The 21,506-nt window shown below is 33.7% G+C and overlaps 1 protein-coding gene across 1 annotated transcript in view; it reads left to right on the top strand.

Annotated features, from left to right (window-relative positions):
- Positions 1-5,665: 5,665 nt before the first annotated feature.
- The window catches only part of LOC114330682 (ionotropic receptor 75a-like), a 46,865-nt gene continuing 31,024 nt past the window's right edge, over positions 5,666-21,506 (top strand). Inside the window, exons 1-4 of the mRNA XM_028280097.2 lie at positions 5,666-5,705; positions 17,208-17,371; positions 17,618-17,929; positions 18,575-18,693. Of these exons, the coding sequence (XP_028135898.2) occupies positions 5,666-5,705; positions 17,208-17,371; positions 17,618-17,929; positions 18,575-18,693 (635 nt within the window). The remainder of the gene's footprint in view (positions 5,706-17,207; positions 17,372-17,617; positions 17,930-18,574; positions 18,694-21,506) is intronic.

The raw sequence follows: 21,506 nt of genomic DNA, 5'->3' as shown, positions 1-21,506 counted from the left end.
TCAGCTTTTTCCCTTTTCGGGAGTCTGTTCCTTACTCTTCTGCCTCTCCTTTTATTAACTTCTAACAACTATATCCTTCTTTCTACATGGTTTTCATTTGTATGTCTAACGTGATCAAACCATTGCATTCTCTGTTTAATTCAGTCGACTTGTACTCTACGAGCTCCCTAGTGGGAAAGTTTTGGGGTAGTTCAGATTTCTTTCATTATACATATATGTATTTTGGGCTGCTGAATCCGAATATGAGGTTTGCTGACAAAATTTTGTGACGGAACATTGAGTAAATCGCAAAAAAGCGAAAAATTTCTGCGTTTTCCAGCTTTTTTGCTCAAATCTCGAAAACTATTAACTTTCAGTAAATGGTCTGTTGATATAAATTAAAGTACTTAAAATTCTCTACAAATATCACTATTTACTTTTTCTCTCAGACGAACCGTTTGGTCTAAAGTGCAAGTTGAAAATTGCAAATTTTTAACGGTGTCTACAAAACCCACTTTTTACTTTTCAAAACTTTATTTTTATTAGAATGCTGTCATTTGATAAATTTCTCCTAGTTTCCGGCACAAATAATTAAAAAGAAAAGAAAAAAGGTCGAAATTGTATAAGCAGTATCACTAGAGGTAGGACTCTTCTTCTTCTTGAAGTACCGTGCCCAAATTTTAGTTGTAGGTAGCTTCCATGCCATGACAATTTGTCGATATAATTCTCGATCTTGCGCGGCATGAAATTGTCCACTTTTTCCGTCGATCTTTCTGTTGAATATTAAATGCAGCATCCTGTATCTGCTACCTCTCATTATATGCGCGAGATATTCAAGTTTTCTCTTTTTTATTATCTTGATTACGAGATTACGTTACCTTCGCCTTGACCTACTCTGTTTAAGACTTCTCTGTTTGAAATGCGTTGACCGCAAGATATTCTGAGCATTCTACGATACGACCACATCTCGAAGGCTTCTAATTTGTTCATCACGTAAATCTTCATGGTCCAGGTTTCACATCCATATAGTAAAACAGGCTACACATAACATTTCAGGCACTTGATTTTTTAGTTGCAAATTCAGCTGAGAGTTTTTCAGAATGGATCTAAGTTTCATAAATGCTCCTCTTGCAATTTCTATACGAGTTTTAATTTCTTGATCCGGATTTAGTGTCTCATTTATCCAACATCCTAGGTATTCAAAATGGTTAAATTTTGTTATCGGGACTCTAACAAAAGAAAACTTAAAATATCGTGGTTATTAATATCACAAATTAAAATACAAAATGTTATATAATATAAAATTATATGAGCCGTAGTCTTTTAGAAGATCCTGGCTGTGGTTCCCCGGTGGCGATGGGTCTGGAAAATATTCTGCTTGTTCTGAAAAATAAAAGAGATGGTTTCAGTTTTAAAGGAGACATGATGATTGCAAAATAGATTGTGAGATTAAACAGACCTTCCCCATTGTGCTGAGGTTATTCGATGGCATCATATCCTGGTTCAGGGTCTGATTGCTCCATCGTCAGCGTCAGGGTTCGTTCTCCTGGATAATAAAAGAGGTAGTCATACTGACTTATGATCATATATCCAGGAGAGATGAAAGATTACGAAATAACTTGTGAGATTCTACATACCTCTGTCTCTTTCTTCAGTCTCTTCTAGGCCTATATCAGAGCAATCTTTCGGGGACTTAACGTTGTCACACAGTCCTTCGCATGATGTGCAAATTGGGCAGCAATTGAGGCTCGTTTTTCTGCATCTATAATTGCGTTGGCAGCCCTTTTTACATTTACAAAAAATATACCGTAGTAGTGAGTTTGGTGCAGGGCCAAAGTGGTTGGCACTACTGGCACGAGACCACTAGTAGTTTTTTTCCAACCCCACTCACTTGAATCTCTTCGTTGCTCGTCAGGTGTGGCTTGATATAAAAATAACCATTGCTGCACCTGATAGTAAATTCTAAGTGAATGTTCTCGTGCAGCAAATTCGGTAGGGGGTAATGAGGCAATGTTCAGACTGGTCTCTTTGTTTCTTCCATATAGAGCCACGAGAAACACGTTTCCTGCTGTGGAAAACTCATCCTGATATGTATTACGGCCTTTAAAAGCTTCAATGGTTGGTTGCAAGTCTGTGTTCTTCTGCAAGACATTAAGGAATTTCAGTTTCCCCTGATTAAACAACGCAGAAATAGTGTAACAAACACTCATCACATGTAGGAATAAGATATGGTCCATTAGGATTTTTCAGCAGCCAGATGAGGGTTGTAGAAGCTTTGCGAAACCTTTGCTTTTCCTGGTTTCAGAAAAAATAGATTTTTTGTATTAGGACCACACAGGCCAATCAAAATGATCAGAAGGTCGATATCTTCCCCCGCCACTATCACTGTTCATTTGAAGGTGCAATCTCAAGAGCTGTTGTGATAATTAGAATATCAGCATCCTCCACTAGATTTAGGATGTAAATTTATCAAATAAGCATTCTAATAAAAAATAAAGTTTTGGAATGTAAAAAGTGGATTTTGCAGAGACCCTTACAAATTGGCAATTTTCAACTTGCACTTTAGACTGAACGGTTCATTTGAAAAAAAAAAGTAAATAGTGATATTTGTAGAAAATTTTAAGTACTTTAATTTTTGTTAACAGACCATTTACTAAAAGTTAATAGTTTTCGAGATTTAAGCAAAAAATCGGGAAAAAGCAGAAATTTTTCGCGATTTACTCAATGTTCCGTCACGAAATTTTGTCCGCAAACCTCATATTCGGATTCAGTAGCCCAAAATACATAGATAATGAAAGAAATCAGAACTACCCCAAAACTTTCCTAGTCAAAACACAATTTAATTGAATCAGTTCTTGAATCTTTTTTGAGACTTTAGTCAACCCGTACCTTTCCCCAATCAAGTCGTTCCTGATCCTGTCCCTTCTAGTCTTACCTAGCATCCACCGTAACATTTTAATTTCAGCTACCTCCATTTTGTTCTCCTGAATCTTCTTTACAGGCTACACTTCACCGTTTTAAATCAACGCAGGTTTCACCACACACACTTGTATATATCTTACCTTTCAGCTCTTCCCTGATTTTTCGATCACAGAGTACCCCGCTCACTCGCTTCCAGTTAAACCAACCAACCTATTTTATGTAAGCAATTTTTTGACCTACTGTCCCATTTTCCGGTATATACGAGCCAAGGTATTTAAATTCTCCTTCACGTCCGAATATTTCTCCAAGCAATTTTTATATTCCTGTTCCATTCCTCTTCCTTCATTCCTGTTCCTTTTCTGTTCCTACCAACCACATATACTCCGTTTTTTACTTTCTAGCCTTAAGCCCCAGCCTCACTCTACTGTTTCAGTCAATTGGGCATAAGTCCTTACGTTTTTGATGTATCAGTGAAACAATTCATTTATCAGCCACTCATTATGGAAATTATTAGCACTCTGTTGGTTAATACCTTTTTTTCTTCTTCAGATGCAAATCCACTAATGGATGTTAGCGATCACATTTTCCATTAATTCGCTGTTTCTTGCAATGTGTATCAGATATTGTATGTCGTTAAACCCTGTCCATTACCTTACTTTTCGGAGCCAAGTTAATACCTTTTGTATCTTCTTAAATGATATCCTGGTTTGCTCTATTCTGCTTTTAATTTTCTGACATAAGTCGAATTTTTCACTCATCCAACAGTCTACATTTTTTCCCTGAGAAATGGCTTTAGAAGAGCCATTTAGCCAACATCTACATATTTGTTTGATTGTCTCTCTACTATGTTTCCCTCTATCCCGATATCATTTAAACTATGACTCTCCGTTTGGTTTTCTTTGTATTAACTTTAAAATCCATTTGTTTATTATGGCCTAGCCTAAAGACCTATCTGTAAATTATATTTTATCTATTGCTATCAAAAACTGTGTCAGCTGCACATCTTAAGTTGTTCATGACTATTACGTTGGTAATTTTACATTCTGTTCGGTTTTTCTACATATAAATTAAACAAAAGCGGAGATAGCACACATCCATGTGGAGCTACTCTCATAATAGGAACTTCTTCTGATGTCTCAAATTTAATTCTAATATCATCTGTCTGATTCGGATACAGATATTATCCCAATGTTCCATTCATCTAGATCTATATTATACAAAATAGCAATTAACTTCTCTCGTGTTTAAGAGTATCAAATGATTTCTCGAAGTTAAACAGCAGTTATATACCTATGTTAACATTTCTTCTTCTTCTTTAGGTGCCGTGTCTGTATTCAGACGTTGGCCGTCATCATGTTTACAATTTCTTGAAATCTCTCTCTATCGGCTGCTGCGCGAAATAATTCTTCTAATCTGCAGCCACACCATTGTCTAATATTACGCAGCCATGAAAGTTTCTTTCTACCAATCCATCTCTTTCCCTCCACTTTTCCTTGTATTATAAGGCGAAGCAGATGGTATTTAGGTCCTCTAATTATATGGTCGAAGTATTCTGTTTTTCTTCTCTTTATGATGCTTATGAGCAGACGTTCTGAATTCAGCATTTGAAGTTAACATTTACATCTCGACATTTATGTATGTGAAGCTGAATGCTTTTCTTGTACCAAAACAACTCTGCAGGATTGTTTAGAATGCAAGATACCTATATGAAAGACTTGAAAGAAAAATTACCACACGCCATCTTGAGTCGCTATTTTTCAATACGAAATTGTTAGATAAGTAATTAGTTTTTGACTTTTGTCGATTAAAATTAAAGGTGAGTCAGATTAAATTTGTAGGTAATACAAGTAGAATAATACTCTGTAAACAAAAATTTTAGCTGTTTTTCCATTTAATATTCCTTTTTTTTTCTTGTCTTATTATTTTGAAAATTCCACACCTGTAATTTTGAACCAATCAAAATACGTTATTTTGACAGATCACCATGGCAACGGAGGTATTTTATCGGAAATTTTTTGCTCGTGGGGTACCCAACAGCGAATTATAGTTGAAATTTTTTGACGTTTACAATAACAGAACATTTTTGACAGACTGGTTTTTATTTGTTTACATAATTTAGTTTTGATTCATTTTCTATCACTTGTAGTTACTCAAAACTTATGTAAAATTGAAGAATATACTATTTTCTATCTTGAAATGGTATTCCCATGCAACTACAATGAGTAGAAATTACGAATTTGAAAGCCTAAATAATTGCTGACAAAGCTATGGCGCGCTATTAATCTGATAATGCAGCTTTGGATTTTCAAATGCAAATTTGGTGTGGAATTTTCTTACCGAATACCACGCGAAGTCAAATTAATATCCGGAAATTTTTTTTTGATCATGAATATTTTTAGAAAATTTCCCTCGTCTGCGACTCGGGAAATTCTCAAAATATTCATGATCTCAAAAAAATATCCGGAAATAATTTGACCTCTAGTGGTATTACTAGTGAAAATTGTTTTTCCGAATATTGGTAAGCGGAGATTTTAAATAAACAATCCCTGTAGATCGGATTTATGTTGTCTCGCTTCTCGTTTATGTCGATCTTTTGCATGTACTTAATCTACATTTATTACGTTAATTATGGGTGGTACACTAACCCAAGTATTGAGGTTTGTGCTGGAATAATATTCTCGTGCAATTTTAATTTTATACCTCGACCTCTTAATAAATCAAAGCTATAACAGCATGGCTGAAAACAACATAAAAACAGTTCATAATGGAAGCAGAAAATCGTGAATACAAGATTGATTCAATAAGTGAGTATTAAAAGCAATGAGAGGATATTAGATATTGTTAACATATACATTTATTTTTTATTTTTTTGAACTTACCCTCCGAAGGACGGTGAACGGCTCGTAATATTTTTAGAAATAAAAATGTATATGATGATGCCGAGAATCGGACCAGTGCTCTCTGTATACGCCAGTACCTTGCCGCTGAGCTATGGTCGTTCACTGTAAAAATTGATGCGACACGATTTCGATGTTAAAATATTATTTCAAGTTAAGGGAGCATACTCGAAACAAGGACACTCACTTCGTACATTTTTTTTTTCACGCTGTATATTCAAATCAGATAAAATACCTTTCAAATATGTGTACCAATTCTTGAGCTGAAGTAGCCGTAGCTATGTATTCACTAAAACATTCTGGTAATTTTACTTCTCTTCATTTTCTATTATGTATACATATTAGGGGTTCTCTTCATTACATTTTATTGTACTTCTAATTAATTTTTTTTTTCGTTTTCATCTATGCTTTCATTTTAACTGTTTCCATCTTTAGCGCCTTCACAACTTCCTTCGTCACTATCTGATGTTATTTGGCTTAGTAAGTGTTACACCGCATGCTTTAGAACCAAAAACTTTGATATTATTTATATTATTCTCACCATACTATATTTGATAAGGCTCTTTTACTATCATTAGATATTGAAGAACTTCTGTTCAATTCATAAGCTGAGCATTTCATTGCTTCACCCTACAAATGCTTCAAGCTAGTTACTGCTAGTTTAACTTTAATTATATCTATCAATTTCACATCTTCTGAAACTTTTGCTTCCCCTAGTCTGGTTCAAATGGTTTATGGCCCATTTTACCACCTTTGAAAAACTTAATATCTCTTAATTTGAAAGCTGTCTCACTGCTCATATTCGGTGTTTTTTATCCAGTTTCTTCAGTTCTTCATCAAATAATCTAGATTGAATCACCTCAGTATTTAATGTACCTATTGCAGCCATAACGTTTGCATGCATCTCTTAACATAAGGAAGACCAAATGTATGACAATTTTTACTAAACCAATACTAAACGCTCAACTTACAATCAACCAACAGAATATCGAAAGAGTTGAGCAATATACATATCTGGGCACGAATTTAAATAGCCAATGGGACCACTCAACAGAAATTAAACAGCGAATAATAAAAGCGAAAGCAAGATACGTTAGAATGAGACCCATTTTCAACAGTCGAGGCATATCATTAAAAACAAAACACAAAATACTGTCTTTTGAAATGCTACATATTCACAGTTCTGCTCTACGGAATGGAAGCGTGGACATTACCTGTTGCATCTATGAATCGGCTCGAAGCTTTCGAAATGTGGTGTTATAGGCGCATCTTACGTATATCCTGGGTTGACCGAATTACTAATGTGGAAGTCCTGTGTAGAATGGGGAAAGAGTGTAAAATTCTCATAACCATCAAAACAAAAAAATGAGAATATCTAGGACATGTAATGAGAAATTAAGAACGTTACGGCCTTCTCTAACTGATTCTCCAAGGGAAGGTAAATGGTAACAGAGGACCGGGAAGAAGACGCATTTTCTGGCTTCAAAATTTACGAAAGTGGTATAACACCACTACCACTACCACTGAACTGTTCCGCGCTGCGGTAAACAAAGTCAAGATAGCCATGATGATCGCCAACATCCGGAATGGATAGGCACTTTAAGAAGAAGATTGCAGTCATTACTGACTCATGCTCGTAATTAAATGTTAAGAGAAGATGATATACTTTGTCTGATTAATCACTCTTACCATCTACTAAGCCAGTTCTTTCATTATTCTGTCAAAATTCATAAAATAGTTTCCCAGTTTTTGATCTGTTTTACAATTTAAAAATACAGAAACCATAGTATAAAGCTTGTCGCTAGTCTACAGTACCAACTTTTTTTTAAACAGATTGGAAAGATTCGGGGTATGAAAAAAACAAAAATTAAACTGAAAACTTAAAAAATCTCAAACTTTTTTTAAATAGATTATTCAATTTTCACATTTTCTAAATAAATTTCCCAAGAGACTCGTTAATCATAAAATTTTACGACGATCTCTGTTCTACTCTCCACAACACGCAAATATTTTTTGGATTAGTAAATTAGCTACCTACATTAGATTTGGCCCAGATTTTCCCTAGACTGTCACTTCCTAGTTATATGTATTGGGAACAAAGAAAATGAAATGTAAATAAGGCGTTGTGAGGTTTATGTATGGTAAGGTCAATTTTAATAGTATTTTTTTACTGAAAAAAAAGCGGGAAGGAAATAATTTACGATGGATGGTATACTAAATATTGAGGACCGAATACTGAATACACCATATTTCTTTGAATATACAGAGTATCCTCAAAAACATTGCGTTCCTTTAAGGTCTGGATATAATACACAATGCAGAACAAAAAAGTCCTATAACACTATAACATTTTTTTAAGTTAAACGTTTCCAAAAAAATTACATTGTTCTTCATATAAGTGAACTTTTATTTTCATAAAATTAAATAATCTGGCATAGTCGTTCAACCGCTCAGTTTGTGACTTCGGAAATTTAACATAATCCAACTCTTGTTTATTTACTATTTGAGGTGTGATTTTAAGGTTGTTGAAACCGGAAATGTAGGTACCTACCTACAAAATAATTTATTCTTGCTTTAATAATGTGTATAATTATAACTTTTACTTAAGTATCTATGGCTTAATTCAGATCACATGGGCTTCCATCGGTTAGAGAATCATCTAAATCTTACCAGTGCATTTATTATGTTGGTAAGATAAATTACTGCTTTCACTGGGAGGTATTTTAGAGCCCTGTTGTATATTTCTTATGGTCCAGGTGCTTTCTTTGGCAAGTTCTTTCGAATCAGATCGCTCTCTTCTTTTGGCGATCTGTGTTTCAGTGGTAGATCTTCTGTTTTCGCCGATCTTCTGTAGTAGTCTTCTTTGACTTCCCCTTTAAAGTCAGAGTCTTCGTCTTGGTGGTAGTTCATGGAACACTGTCTTTCTATAGCGATTCTTATGACTTTGGCTTTGTCTTCGGTATTGTATACCGTGCCGTTTTCTCAGTGTAGAGAAGGCATTGGATTCCTGTCGCTTCTTACGAGTTTTCTGTAGTTCCACACATGGTCGATGTTTTTGCTATTTTTTTCTTGTTGCTTCACATGGTTGCCTCCTATTTCTTGCTTCTGTATTTTTGGAGCTCGACTTTGATGTGTCTATTTAGTCTATTTTTTCTATTCTTGTCACTTTTTTCTATTTCTCTTCTGGCTATTTTCTTTGCTCTGTTCTTTTTCCTAATTATTTCCCTTAACTCTTGGCTAATATCTTATCCTTGGATGTTATCCAAGGACAATTTTGATTTACGAACTATTAGGCTATTGATTATGTACTATAGAAAGGAACTACAACGTTAACGGGGTTTTATTATTTCATATGGTCAATGAATCTCTCTATATGAAAAAACCGCGGAGTGCTACCATTTAAAGGGGTGCGTTTTTGAGAAATGGGTGAATTAGTCCCTGGGCACAGGTTACATTAGGGTGAGTTCTATGCACTTTTGGTACAAACACGTCTACATAAAAATTATTCCTGGTTAAATTTCCTATCTAAATATAACTTTTTAAAGTCAAAGATACTTTTTTTTACAAAAATATATTCAAAAGAAAAAGCACAAAGAAACCCAAAAGAAAGAAAATTTGTTTTTTGTCCCATAACTTTTGTCCACGGGGATATAGGTATAGACATTGCTTCACAGAAAAAAAACTCACATATTTTCTCTTTAAAATGATGTTTGGTAGAGGTCATTAGGATTTACAGTTTTCGAAATATGATTTTTCAAAGTTCGCCACTCACAGCAATTTTGGGCAATTTTCCTTGTTATTTCGCAAATATTGTTCTGTAACTTTTTTCTACGTAACTTTAGGTATATGCAATGGTACATGTAAGAGGAATAGGAATCAATTACCTTTAAAATGGTCTACTGTATAATGTTGTACGACTTCTTTTAAAGAGGTTATCTTTTTCAAGACTTTTAACGAGTTTTTTATTTTTTTACGATTATTTTTTAAATTTCCCATTACAACTTTTTTTTCTATATGGTATATATTATACAGGGTGTCCAGTAACTCTACCGACAAACGAAGACAGGAGATTCCTCAGATAATTTTAAGACAATTTAACCCAATTCACCTAGTCCGAAAATGCTTCCTAAGGGAGCTAGAGCTCTTTGAAGATGGCGTCATGTAATTAGTTTTTCTTAAATACCTCCAGAACATTTCTATTTAGAAAAACGAAAATTGGTATGCTAATTTACTTTCCAGAAATGAATCGATTCCATCCATTGCGAATTTCTAGTACTGGTCATAGGCGTCCGTTTTGGGTAGGGCAACGGTTATTTTATCGCCTAACTTTTTTGTCTTTAATTTTTAAGCATGTTTGACTTTGAAGTATTAAATTGTGAGGTATTCTAGTATTAAAAGGTACTCTTACTTTAAGTCGATAGGATACACCGTTTTCTAGAAAAACCGATTTGAAAATTTTTCGTTCTTCGAATTAAAAAAAAAGATTGAAAAAAAACTATTTAGAAAGATGAAAACTGGTACATTTATTTATGTTCCAGAGATTAATCGATTTCATTAATGGCGAATTTCTAGTACCGGTCATAGGCGTCCGTTTTGGGTAGTTCAACAGTTATTTTATAGCATAACTTTATTGTCTTTAATTTTTAAGTATTTTTGACACTAGATTATTCAATTATGAGATATTCGAGTACTAAAAGATACTTTTGCTGTAAGTTGGTAAAATACATCGTTTTTTTTAATTTTTTTCAATTTTTTTTTCAAATTCCCAAATCTAAAAACTTTCAAATCGATTTTTCTAGAAAACGGTATGTCCTACCGACTTAAAGTAAGAGTACCTTTTAGTACTAGAATACCTCACAATTTAATAATCCAGTATCAAAAATGCTTAAAAGTTGAAGACAAAAAGTTATGCGATAAAATAACCGTTGCCCTACCCAAAACGGACGCCTATGACCGGTACTAGAAATTCGCAATGGATGGAATCGATTCATTTCTGGAAAGTAAATTAGCATACCAATTTTAGTTTTTCTAAATAGAATATTTAGGAAGTTAGGAAGCATTTTCGGACTAGGTGAATTGGGTTAAATTGTCTTAAAATTATCTGAGGAATCTCCTGTCTTCGTTTGTCGGTAGAGTTTCTGGACACCCTGTATAATAAAAAAGAAAGCTTATTCTGTTTACTTTAAAATGGTGTATTATAAAAAATTCTAGGGTTATTTTTGAATAAGATATGCTTTTTCAAATTGTAATAAGTACTTGCAACGATTTTTGATTTTAGGATTATTTTTTAAATTCCCCATTATAACTTGTTTATGTGATTGTGTGTTATGATTAAATCTTATTTTTTATAGGTAATACTTTTGATCCACTTGACTCGGCCGGGCAAACTTGAAAATATGGATTAATTCCAATATTTACTGCCAAAGCTCCTGCACCACAAGCTTTGCTTGAAAAAATAGCATGTAAATATAACCAAAGGATGTACAAAAAACTGCGGTTGTAGGAAGATAGGAATTAGTTGTTCAATATTCTGCAAAGGGTGCATGTGCATGGGTACTTATTGTGGGAACTCTAAGATAACTGAGGTGTCAGAGGAAGATATTGAAGCTAATGCTAACGAAGAGATGGACTTTGATTTTGAAATTTTTTTAAATGTCAACGTTTAAATCATTTTAACTAAAGTGATGTTTTTTAAGACTAATGTTTTTGTAATTTTTGTAAAAGAAATATTTTAAATAATACAGGTAAAAAAATATCAAGGAATCACTCGGCTTCCATTATGTATTTAAATATAGATGATTTTAAAGAACAGAAAGTAAGCCCTCTTTGTTGCGCAATATATAGATAGTATATTCATGTACAAGAAAAAAAGTTACAATGAGAAATTTCAAAAATAATCGTAAAAAATTTTATTTTTATATTATATTATAAAAAAATCGTTAAAAGTATAAAATCTTGAAAAACCACAATCTCTTTAAAAAAAGTCGTACAACGTTATACAGTAGACCATTTTAAAGGTAATTGATTTCTATTCCTATTACGTGTACCATTACATATACCTAAAGTTACGTAGAAAAAAGTTACAGAACAATATTGGCGAAATAACAAGGAAAATTGCCCAAAATTGCTGTGAGTGGCGAACTTTGAAAAATCATATTTAGAAAACTGTAAATCCTAATGACCTCTACCAAACATCATTTTAAAGAGAAAATATGTAAGTTTTTTCTGTGAAGCAATGTCTATACCTATATCCCCGTGGACAAAAGTTATGGGACAAAAAACAAAATTTCTTTCTTTTGGGGTTCTTTGTGCTTTTTCTTTTGACTATATTTTTTGTAAAAAAAAGTATCTTTGACTTTAAAAAGTAATATTTAGATAGGAAATTTAACCAGAAACAATTTTTATGTAGACGTATTTGTATCAAAAGTGCATAGAACTCACCCTAATGTAACCTGTGCCCAGGGACTAATTCACCCATTTCTCAAAAACTCACCCCGTTAAATGGTAGCACTCCGCGGTTTTTTCATATATAGATGTCCATTGACCATATGAAATAATAAAACCCCGTTAACGTTGTAGTTCCTTTTAGCTATCTTATTTTGAATATAATCAATAGCCTATATGAGCCAATAAATATTACTTAACAGATTGCTTAAATATTTAGTGCAACGATATTTTAAAGTTTTATTTGTTCGTTTGATAAATGTTTAGGAGTTAGATTACTCGTTTCGTTTTTTTATGTACTTTCTTTTCAAAACTGCAGAACAAACATCTTTTGAATTATATAACAAAAGAAATTTTCATACACTAGAAATTCGATTGATTTTTTGCTACAATAACTCATATCATAATCACATAAGGGGTTTGTTCTTCTGATTTCAAATTCCCTTTTATAGATCCACTTTAAAAGCTCCCTCGCTATTTGTGAGGATGCATTTCGTGTAATGTTCAAGATGATACTAAAAGTGTTTGTACTTTTATGTGGTGGAGTAGTTTCACTACAAAATATTCAGTTTGATTTAATTTCGAAATTTGTTATCGAAAATAAGTCAAGTTTTTGTGTGATTATCATGTGCTGTTCTGATTCTGGTTTGTAGTGTAGTTTTACACTTTCACTAATACTTTTTTATTTAGATTCACAGATATCTAATGATTATTCAAACGGAAACTCAAGACACTACATCTTCCTCTTTGCCTTTATGCCTCTGGGGTGTTGGATTCTCTAATTACATTTCTCCATAAGCTTCTATATTGTGTCCTACCAATACCCAATTCTCTTTACCGAGATGTCCTGCTTAAGCATCTCCCCCAGGATTTCATTGGTCCTACTCCCCTACTCCTCCCAGGAACTTCTCCCTGCAATTCTTCGTAAGGAGGTATTAACTTTTCGACGTTTAACATCAAACCATCTTAAAGTAGGCTCTCTGATTTTGGCATCAATTGGGCCACCATAGACTTCTCGTAATATTTTCTTAATTTTATCATTTTTTGTCACTCGACTCATCCACCTAAGCATTCTCATTTCTAAAATAAGAAAATCTACGGTTTCGTTTTGATTTAAACCTGTCTCCCTCCATCCCCCGATAGTACTATTTCTAGGTCTACCTGTTGTCAAGGAGGCTCTGAGGAACACAAATTTACACCAACACGACCGTAGTTTCTCGATATAAATTAAAACTATTTATATCGCAGTATGGTTAGAACGCCCTCTAACATAGACTCGTTTCATACAAGTTCTCTGAACCGCAAATTGGAATATTTTCCTAGCGGTGCCTTTTGGTATTGTTATACCTGGGTTAAAGAGAACTTGAATCGAGTCGAAATTCATTTCATTCTCATTTCTGCTACATATATTCGTTGTTCTTCTTTCTTTTTAACTGTCCAACATTCAGTTCTATACATCATAGCTGGTCGTATGGCTGTTTTATAGTATTTTCCTTTGAGCTTTATTGGACTTTTTCTGTCACATACACTACTAGTCCAGGGTAATAAGGTTTTTCCCATGACACTCGAGCAGCCAGGGTACTGAAGCGTTTTTTTGACAGGTAATACCTATAAGAGCAAATTGTAACTATTTCCTGCGTAGGATCTGGAGGCCATTTTTGTTTATAAACAATTAAGTGTCAAAAAATGGAATTTTTCCCTTTTTTTTCAAATCAATGGAAAACAGTGAAATTTATGGTTTTTTAGTACAAATATCTTTAAGATTATGGAAAAAGCTTTAAAATGACGTATTACAAAGTTTGATATACTCAGTTATTGTTCATATAATTGCGAAAAAAGGTCGGAATTGCAAAAAAAATTAATTTCGCAATATCTATTGTAAAAATTAGTGTACAGCTTTGAAATTTTTGTCATATAAGGGTTCTTTGGTGCTTAATATGTGATAAAAATTTCAAAGCGATTTATTCAATTGTTTAAATTTTATTTAAATTGTTTATCCCAGAGAGCATTTTTTTTGCAATAACATAAGTCAGAAAAAAATGACGTTAGAACCATTCCACAGGTGTCAAATAAAAGAGCATGAGCTATATTTTCAACATGGTTTAAAAAAAGCGAATACAAAATGCATTTATTAGTAATAAATAATTATGCAACAGTATCGTAAATCTTTCCCTATAAACTTTTTATTTTGTTATATAAGAAATTATATATATTTATTACAATTCTTTATCAATTATGATATAAATAACATTACTTGGTAGTTGTGCACTTAAAACAGGGTAAAAAAGTTAATTTTTTGGAAAAAGTTATCCAAAAAGTTTATAAGGAAAGATTTACGGTACTTTTGCATAATTATTTATTACTAATAAATGCATTTTTATTCACTTTTTTTAAACCAAGTTGAAAATATAGTTCATGCTCTTCCATTTGTCACCTGTGGAATGGTTCTAACGTCATTTTTTTCTGACTTATGTTATTGCAAAAAAATGCTCTCTGGGATAAACATTCGAATAAAATTTAAACAATTGAATGAATCGCTTTGAAATTTTTATCACATATTAAGCACCAAATAACCCTCATTTGACAAAAATTTCAAACCTGTACACTAATTTTTACAACAGTTATTGCGAAAATAATTTTTTCTGCAATTCCGATATTTTTCGCAATTATATTAACAATAAATGAGTATATCAAACTTTGTAATATGTCATTTTAAAGCTTTTTCCATAATCTCAAAGATATTTGCACTAAAAAAATAATAAGTTTCACTGTTTTCCATTGATTTGAAAAAAAGGGGAAAATGCCATTTTTTGAGAGTTAATTGTTTATAAATAAAAATGGCCGCCAGATCCTACGCAGGAAATAGTTACAATTTGTTCCTATAGGTATTACCTCTCGAAAAAACGCTTCAGTACCCTGGCTGCTGAAGTGTCACGAACAGGGTATATTTTTGTCTTATTACCCTGGCCTATACTCGCTTCCTTCCAATTCATCCATCCAAACCCAATTCTGGTGCATGCTCTCCATCTATTTCTCCATTACTGTTTATGTGCTTTCTCAAGATTAATGAATATCATAACATGAGCATTTGTTTTTTTATTCCTGTATTTTTTTTATCAACTCACCTATAATGAAAGGCATCCATTATTGATCTACCTTGATAAAGCCAAACAATTTTATTTATTAAGCGCAACAGGCCTTGTAGGCCTAGGGCTAAAAGGTTTACATTTCTGATTACATAAATAATAAATAATTTAATATAACTTACATAACTTATAAATTTTATTTAATTACACTTCAGTCTTTTTATACACTCCTTTATGTCATCCCTCCATCTCCTTATGTCAAATGCTAGTTATTTCCATCTCTCAATGTTACTTTTCTTCAAGTCTTCGTACACACTGTCCTTTCAGCTTTTCCTTGGCCTGCCTTTCCTCCTCTTTTGTATTGGTGTTCGTGAGAGTACCATTTTTGGCATTCGTTTACTTCCTATTCTTTCGATGTGCCCCAAATATCGTATTCTCTGTGCTTTGATCGTTGTCGTGATTGTTGGCTCTTGATATAGTTCTTCCAATTCTTTATTGGTTCTTTTTCTCCACTGACCTTCTATTTTCACACCTCCATATATTGCTCTTTGTATTTTTCTCTCCCATATTTCTAATAGGTCTGTTTCTGACTTTTTGAGCACCCATGTTTCGCATGCGTATGTTACTGTAGGTCTGATAACAGTCTTATAAATTCTTATTTTTAATTTTTTTGATACGTATTTGGATTTCAATAATGTGCGTAATGTTCCATATTTTTATTTCCTTTAGCTATTCTTGCGTTTATCTCCCGTTCTTCATGACCATTTTCTTTTATTTTGGCTCCCAGGTAAATAATTTCTTAGGCTCTTTTAAACGAGTACGTTTTTTCTCCATCTATTTGTACTATGATGTTATTCTCTTTTTCTTTTTGGATCTCTCCCATTATCATATATTTTGTCTTTTCTTCATTTATTTTAAGTCCGAACTTTTTGGCTTCTGTTATTATGTTCAACTTCGAAAGCGCATGATTAAATGCAACATTTGGTCAGTCCTCTTGTATGGTGTCGAAGCATGGACATTAAAAATATCCACCATTAACCGCCTTTGAAATGTGGCTGCACAGACGTATACTGAAAATACCGTGGACGGCTATGCTGACAAATGTGGCAGTCCTTAAGAGAGCAATTTCAATCCGCGAGCTGCTTAATAACATCAAATATACAAAGATGGCCTATTTTGGACACGAAGTAAGGGAAGACCGGTATAATATTCTTCAACTTATTATGATGGGTAAAATCGAAGGACGCTGAGGAATTGGTAGAAAGCAGACCTCTTGGTTGAAGAATATCCGGGAGTGGACAGGCATAAAGAAAGCAGAACACCTATTTAGAATAGCTCGAGACAGTTTCGCCATGTTAACCGCCAACGTTAAAGGGACTTGATAGGGCACGTTAAGAAGCAAAAGAAGCATGTTTATTCTGTTTTTCCTGATTATTCCTTCCAATGTCAGATTGAATGCAGTTGTTGATAGTGGGTCTCCTTGTCATAATCCTTCCTTGGTTTCAACCTTTTTGGATGTATACCCTTTCCAAGCTATTTCGTTTGTTGTGTTTTCCATCGTCATCTTTATCATCCTGACAATTTTACTTGGTATCCCCAATTATTTCAACAGTTCGTACATCTGCTAAAGCCAAACAAACAATCGGATATTTCTGTTTCTTCGCGTATCCCCCTATCAATTACTCTCTTCCATATTTTCATGGTGTGTCTAAGTAATTTTACCGTCCTATAGTTTGTGCATTGTTATATTATATCTCCTTTACTCTGGTAAACAGGTACTAATATAATGCTTCTCCATTCATCTGAAACTTATGCCATTTTCATAACTAGATTACTAGTTATTCACTTATTATTCACTAAGATTTATTTTTTATTTCAGAGAAAGTGATCATACAAAAGTATATCATGTCTAACAATAGGACTCGCACAGCTATTGTAAATACAGAAGAAGTTTTTAACAAAATTGATTTTCAAAAGTACGATGATTTAACAGTTATTGTAGACTTTGACTGTCCATTCGCTACCAACATATTACAGGAAAAGGTTTGTTGGTAAACTATTGTCATAATCATTCCTATCATATATATTCTTGAGTAACTTTTTAATCATTGCTATATTTATAACATACGCTTTTGAGCATACGATACTCATAAAATAAAATAAGAATTAGAAATTTTCCATTCCTCTTTCTATTATATCCCTGTCGGTTAATATCATTCATTATTTCAGAACTTCAGTTTCTTCATTATTTCAGAACTTTTGTAAATGAAGTAAATATTTGTTTTTTAGGATTCTGAAATCAAAAAATTCCGAAGTATTTACACTTGGTTCATAATATCACAAACTCCAACTACGAAAGAAACAATTAAAAGCTTTTTTGCACCTTTAAACCTCAGACTCGATTCCACAATAACTTTTGCTACCTTAAACGAGGACAAATACGAACTGTTCGAGGTTTACAAGTTAGGGTTGGAAGTTCCGATACAAGTAAACCAAATAGGAGTATTCGAAGGAGAAGATATTACGTTTTTTAACAAAAATTTGTCTTTCTATGATAAGAGGAGGGATATGCGAGGAGTTTTGGTCAGAACTGGGAGTGCGGTTAGTACATAATTAAGCCATGATCCCATGGACCTCGGCGAGGCACTCTGCGCTAGTTAAAGAAAATAGATAATAGTGAAAAGAGAGCACGGTTAGCACTCCACGTTACTACGAAATTAAAAAATTATTACTTTTTGATAAATTCTGTCGGATAATTTCGATGGAACGTGTTCCCTGAGTATCGAGAGTATACCCAAGGGTATCGAGAGTAGAAATTTTAGTAAAATGGTTCATTTATACAATGTAAAACATTCCAACACAAAGTCGTTAGTCCACTCCATAGTAAAATTACCACGGCATCGACCGTACCCGCCTCTAACCGAGTAGGAAGGGTACGAACCTATTCTGTATCAGCTTGTGACTTTCATTGAACTATGCTGATTTACCTACAAACGATGGGAGAGCCCCGCCGATCCGCGCCGGCTATACATCGAGGGTTCGGTAATAGCCAAGGATCGTAAATTACAAATTTTGAGGAAAGAACGCTGTTTCACGTTGCGTTGATTCCCGTCATTAGATTTTATCTTATTCTAATAGAGATTTTCTATTTCTCTTGGCGTGCCTCGCCCCGTTTCGTGGAATCCGGGCTTTAGTTGAAATTAAACATTTGTTTATGTTTGATACAAAAAGATCATTTGATTGTAGGTGAAATATCCCGTCGAAAACGAAACTGCATTCATTGCGGCCATACGAGCGGAGCCCAGACAATTTCAAAAATATTTCTTTTTTATATTTCTAGTTTTCCAAGATGTCCATAAATTTGAGTAAGTAATTTTATATTTTATATTATCTTAAATGTATTTTTCTACAACCGTGTTCAAAATGCAATTTTTAGCACTCCGTACGAGCGTTAAAAATGCTACTTTAAGGCACTAGCGCTTTAAGATTTTTAAGGCACTGCAGTTCGTATAGGTCTGGATCCCGCGTATGAAAAAAAAGTTGATTAATAGCAAGCTGAAAATTTGTTAATAGCTTAAGGGTGTCTGGTCAGACAAACTTTGATATATGGGAACACTGGAACAGGGGAAGTTTTAATTGTGGAACAGGTTAAAAATTTGAAACGGTCAGACCACGAAAACGGCACATATATTTTGTCCGACAGAACAGACTTAAACTCTTCGAACAGAGATTAAACACTTATGCAAAAATCAGACTGCTATTTATCACCAAATGGGCGTTTTAATGAGTGGAACATGTAGAATATATCAAATGACAGAAATTATGACAGGTGATAAATAGCAGTCTGATTTTTGCATGAGAGCTTAATCTCTGTTCGGAGAGTTTAGGTCTGCTCTGTCGGACAAAATAAATGTGCCGTTTTCGTGGTGTGACCGTTCCAAATTTTTAACCTGTTCCACAATTAAAACTGCCCCTGTTCCAGTGTTCCCATATATCAAAGTTTATCCGACTAGACACCCTTAAGCTATTAACAAATTTTCAGCTTGCTATTAATCAACTTTTTTTTCATACGCGGGATCCAGACCTAGTATAGACAATTTTGATGTAATTTCAAAAAAATATAAAAATGGAATGTCAGTCAAGTTCAAGTAAAAGTTTTTGTAGATATTGTCCTGTAATTACGTTTGTAGAAAAAAATATTATACTATATGCGTGTTAAAAAGTACATTTTTAAGGCACTCATGTGAATTGCAGAATTCGCTTCGCTCATTCTGCAAACTTTCACATGCGTATATTTATGTATAAATATATACTGTTATGTGTATATTTTATAGACCCGCAGGTTGAGTGCACATAATATAAAATTGCATTTTTTTGAGATGGCTGCAGGTCTAAATTTTATATTTTGTGTATGTCGTCAAAAAATATATTTCTGTTTTTTTTTTAGATTTTCTTGTGAGGTGCACCACCTTTAAGGCTTTGACCACACGGGCGATAATTTACGGCCCCGTAAGAGCAGTAGTAAGCCTGACGAGGCATTGGTCGACTGACTCGTATTTCATCTAAAATTGGTGGAGGAGTTAGTCAATCAATGGGTTTACTGCTCTTACGGCGCCGTAAATTATCGCCCGTGTGGCCTTAGCCTAAAAATTTGAAAAACTAGTTTTTTATTTGGGAGATTTTCTACATTTTATGGAGTTCAAAATAAGTCAAATCAAGGTCAATTATTTGAAGTAAATGGGTCGTTTAGGATATTCAAAAATTGGGCGAAACACATTTAAACAGATTTTTGGGAATTTAAATGGATTTCTGGGAATATAAAGGTGTTTTACTATATATATTATCGGTTTACAACGTTCTCCGTCTTCCGATACCCGTTCGCCATTCCTCTCTGTCCGCACACTGATCTACTTGCAGACCTCTTTCATCCATGGCTTTGTTTATTCCTGCCTGCCAACTTTTCCTCGGTCTACCTCTGCTTCTTCTACCTTGCGGTTTCCAGTTTTGTATTTGTTTTGGGATTCTGTCTTCATGCATTCTTTGTACGTGACCAAACCATCGTAGTTGTATTTCATTGATTTCGTCATTTATTGTATGTGTGACCTTCATTATTTCTCGTATTCGTTTATTGGTGACATTTTCTCTTCTTGATCTTCCTGCAGCTCTTCTCCAGAAATCCATTTCGGTGTAGACCATTCTTCGCAGCTGTATGTTATGATGCTTTTCACTACGGCGTTATAGATCTTTTTCTTGTTTTGGTTGTTTATCTGCTTGTCCCAAAGTACTGAGTTTAGGAGCGTAATTGCTTTCCTGCCCTGAGTATTTCGTTCTTTAATGGCTCCGTCCAGTGTTCCATCATTCGTGATTTTCATACCCAGGTATTTATATTCGTTACATTTACGGATTGTTTCTCCTCCTTCTAGTATCAAGTCCTGCTGCGTTCCACCGATATTCATATATTTGGTTTTTCTTATGTTGATCTCTAGTCTCCATTTCCTGTATTCCTCTACTAGCTTCCTTGTTATGTAACAGATATCATCGTAGTCTTGTGCTATTAGTATTTGGTCGTTTGCGAAACAAAGAGTATATAGTGTATGGTCATTTAGTGGGAGTCCCATGTTCTTGCATTTCCGTTTCCAATTTTTAAGAGCTTGTTCTAAATATATTTTAAAAAGTGTTGGAGACAGGCAGGATCCTTGTTTGAGCCCTTTATTTGTGTTTATAAGGTGTTTTACTAAATTTTTGAATATCTTAAAAAGCTCATTTTCTATTTTTTTTGAATTTTTAAATTGATTGCAACCATCGAAAAAAAATCAAACAAAAACAAAAAATACGTTTTTGGGGGAGGAGAACGGGGTTAGTGGGCTAAAATTGCGATTAGTCTGATTTTTCAATCATATAGAACGTAAAAAAATGTAACAAAAATTCCGGGAGTCAGCGTTATGCCTCTCTTAACAGGGCCCTTTGGTGATAACTTTTTAAATACCCTATACAACAGAAATGAAGCTATTAGCCCGATCAAAGAACAATCTGACCTCAAAAAAAATAAAGGAAGGATGAAAATTTGGGAACAGGTAGTTGAAATTGTCTATTATTTTATAAAAAAAAGTTTACAATTCTACACCCCCTCCATTTTACAAAAATAGGGAAATAAGGGTTGGTTTTTCATTAAAAGTGC

This window comes from Diabrotica virgifera, chromosome 9 (genome assembly GCF_917563875.1).
Source record: "Diabrotica virgifera virgifera chromosome 9, PGI_DIABVI_V3a".
Lineage (NCBI taxonomy): Eukaryota > Metazoa > Arthropoda > Insecta > Coleoptera > Chrysomelidae > Diabrotica > Diabrotica virgifera.
The sequence above is the reverse complement of the archived record's forward strand: the minus strand, read 5'-3'. Positions and strand labels throughout refer to the sequence as shown.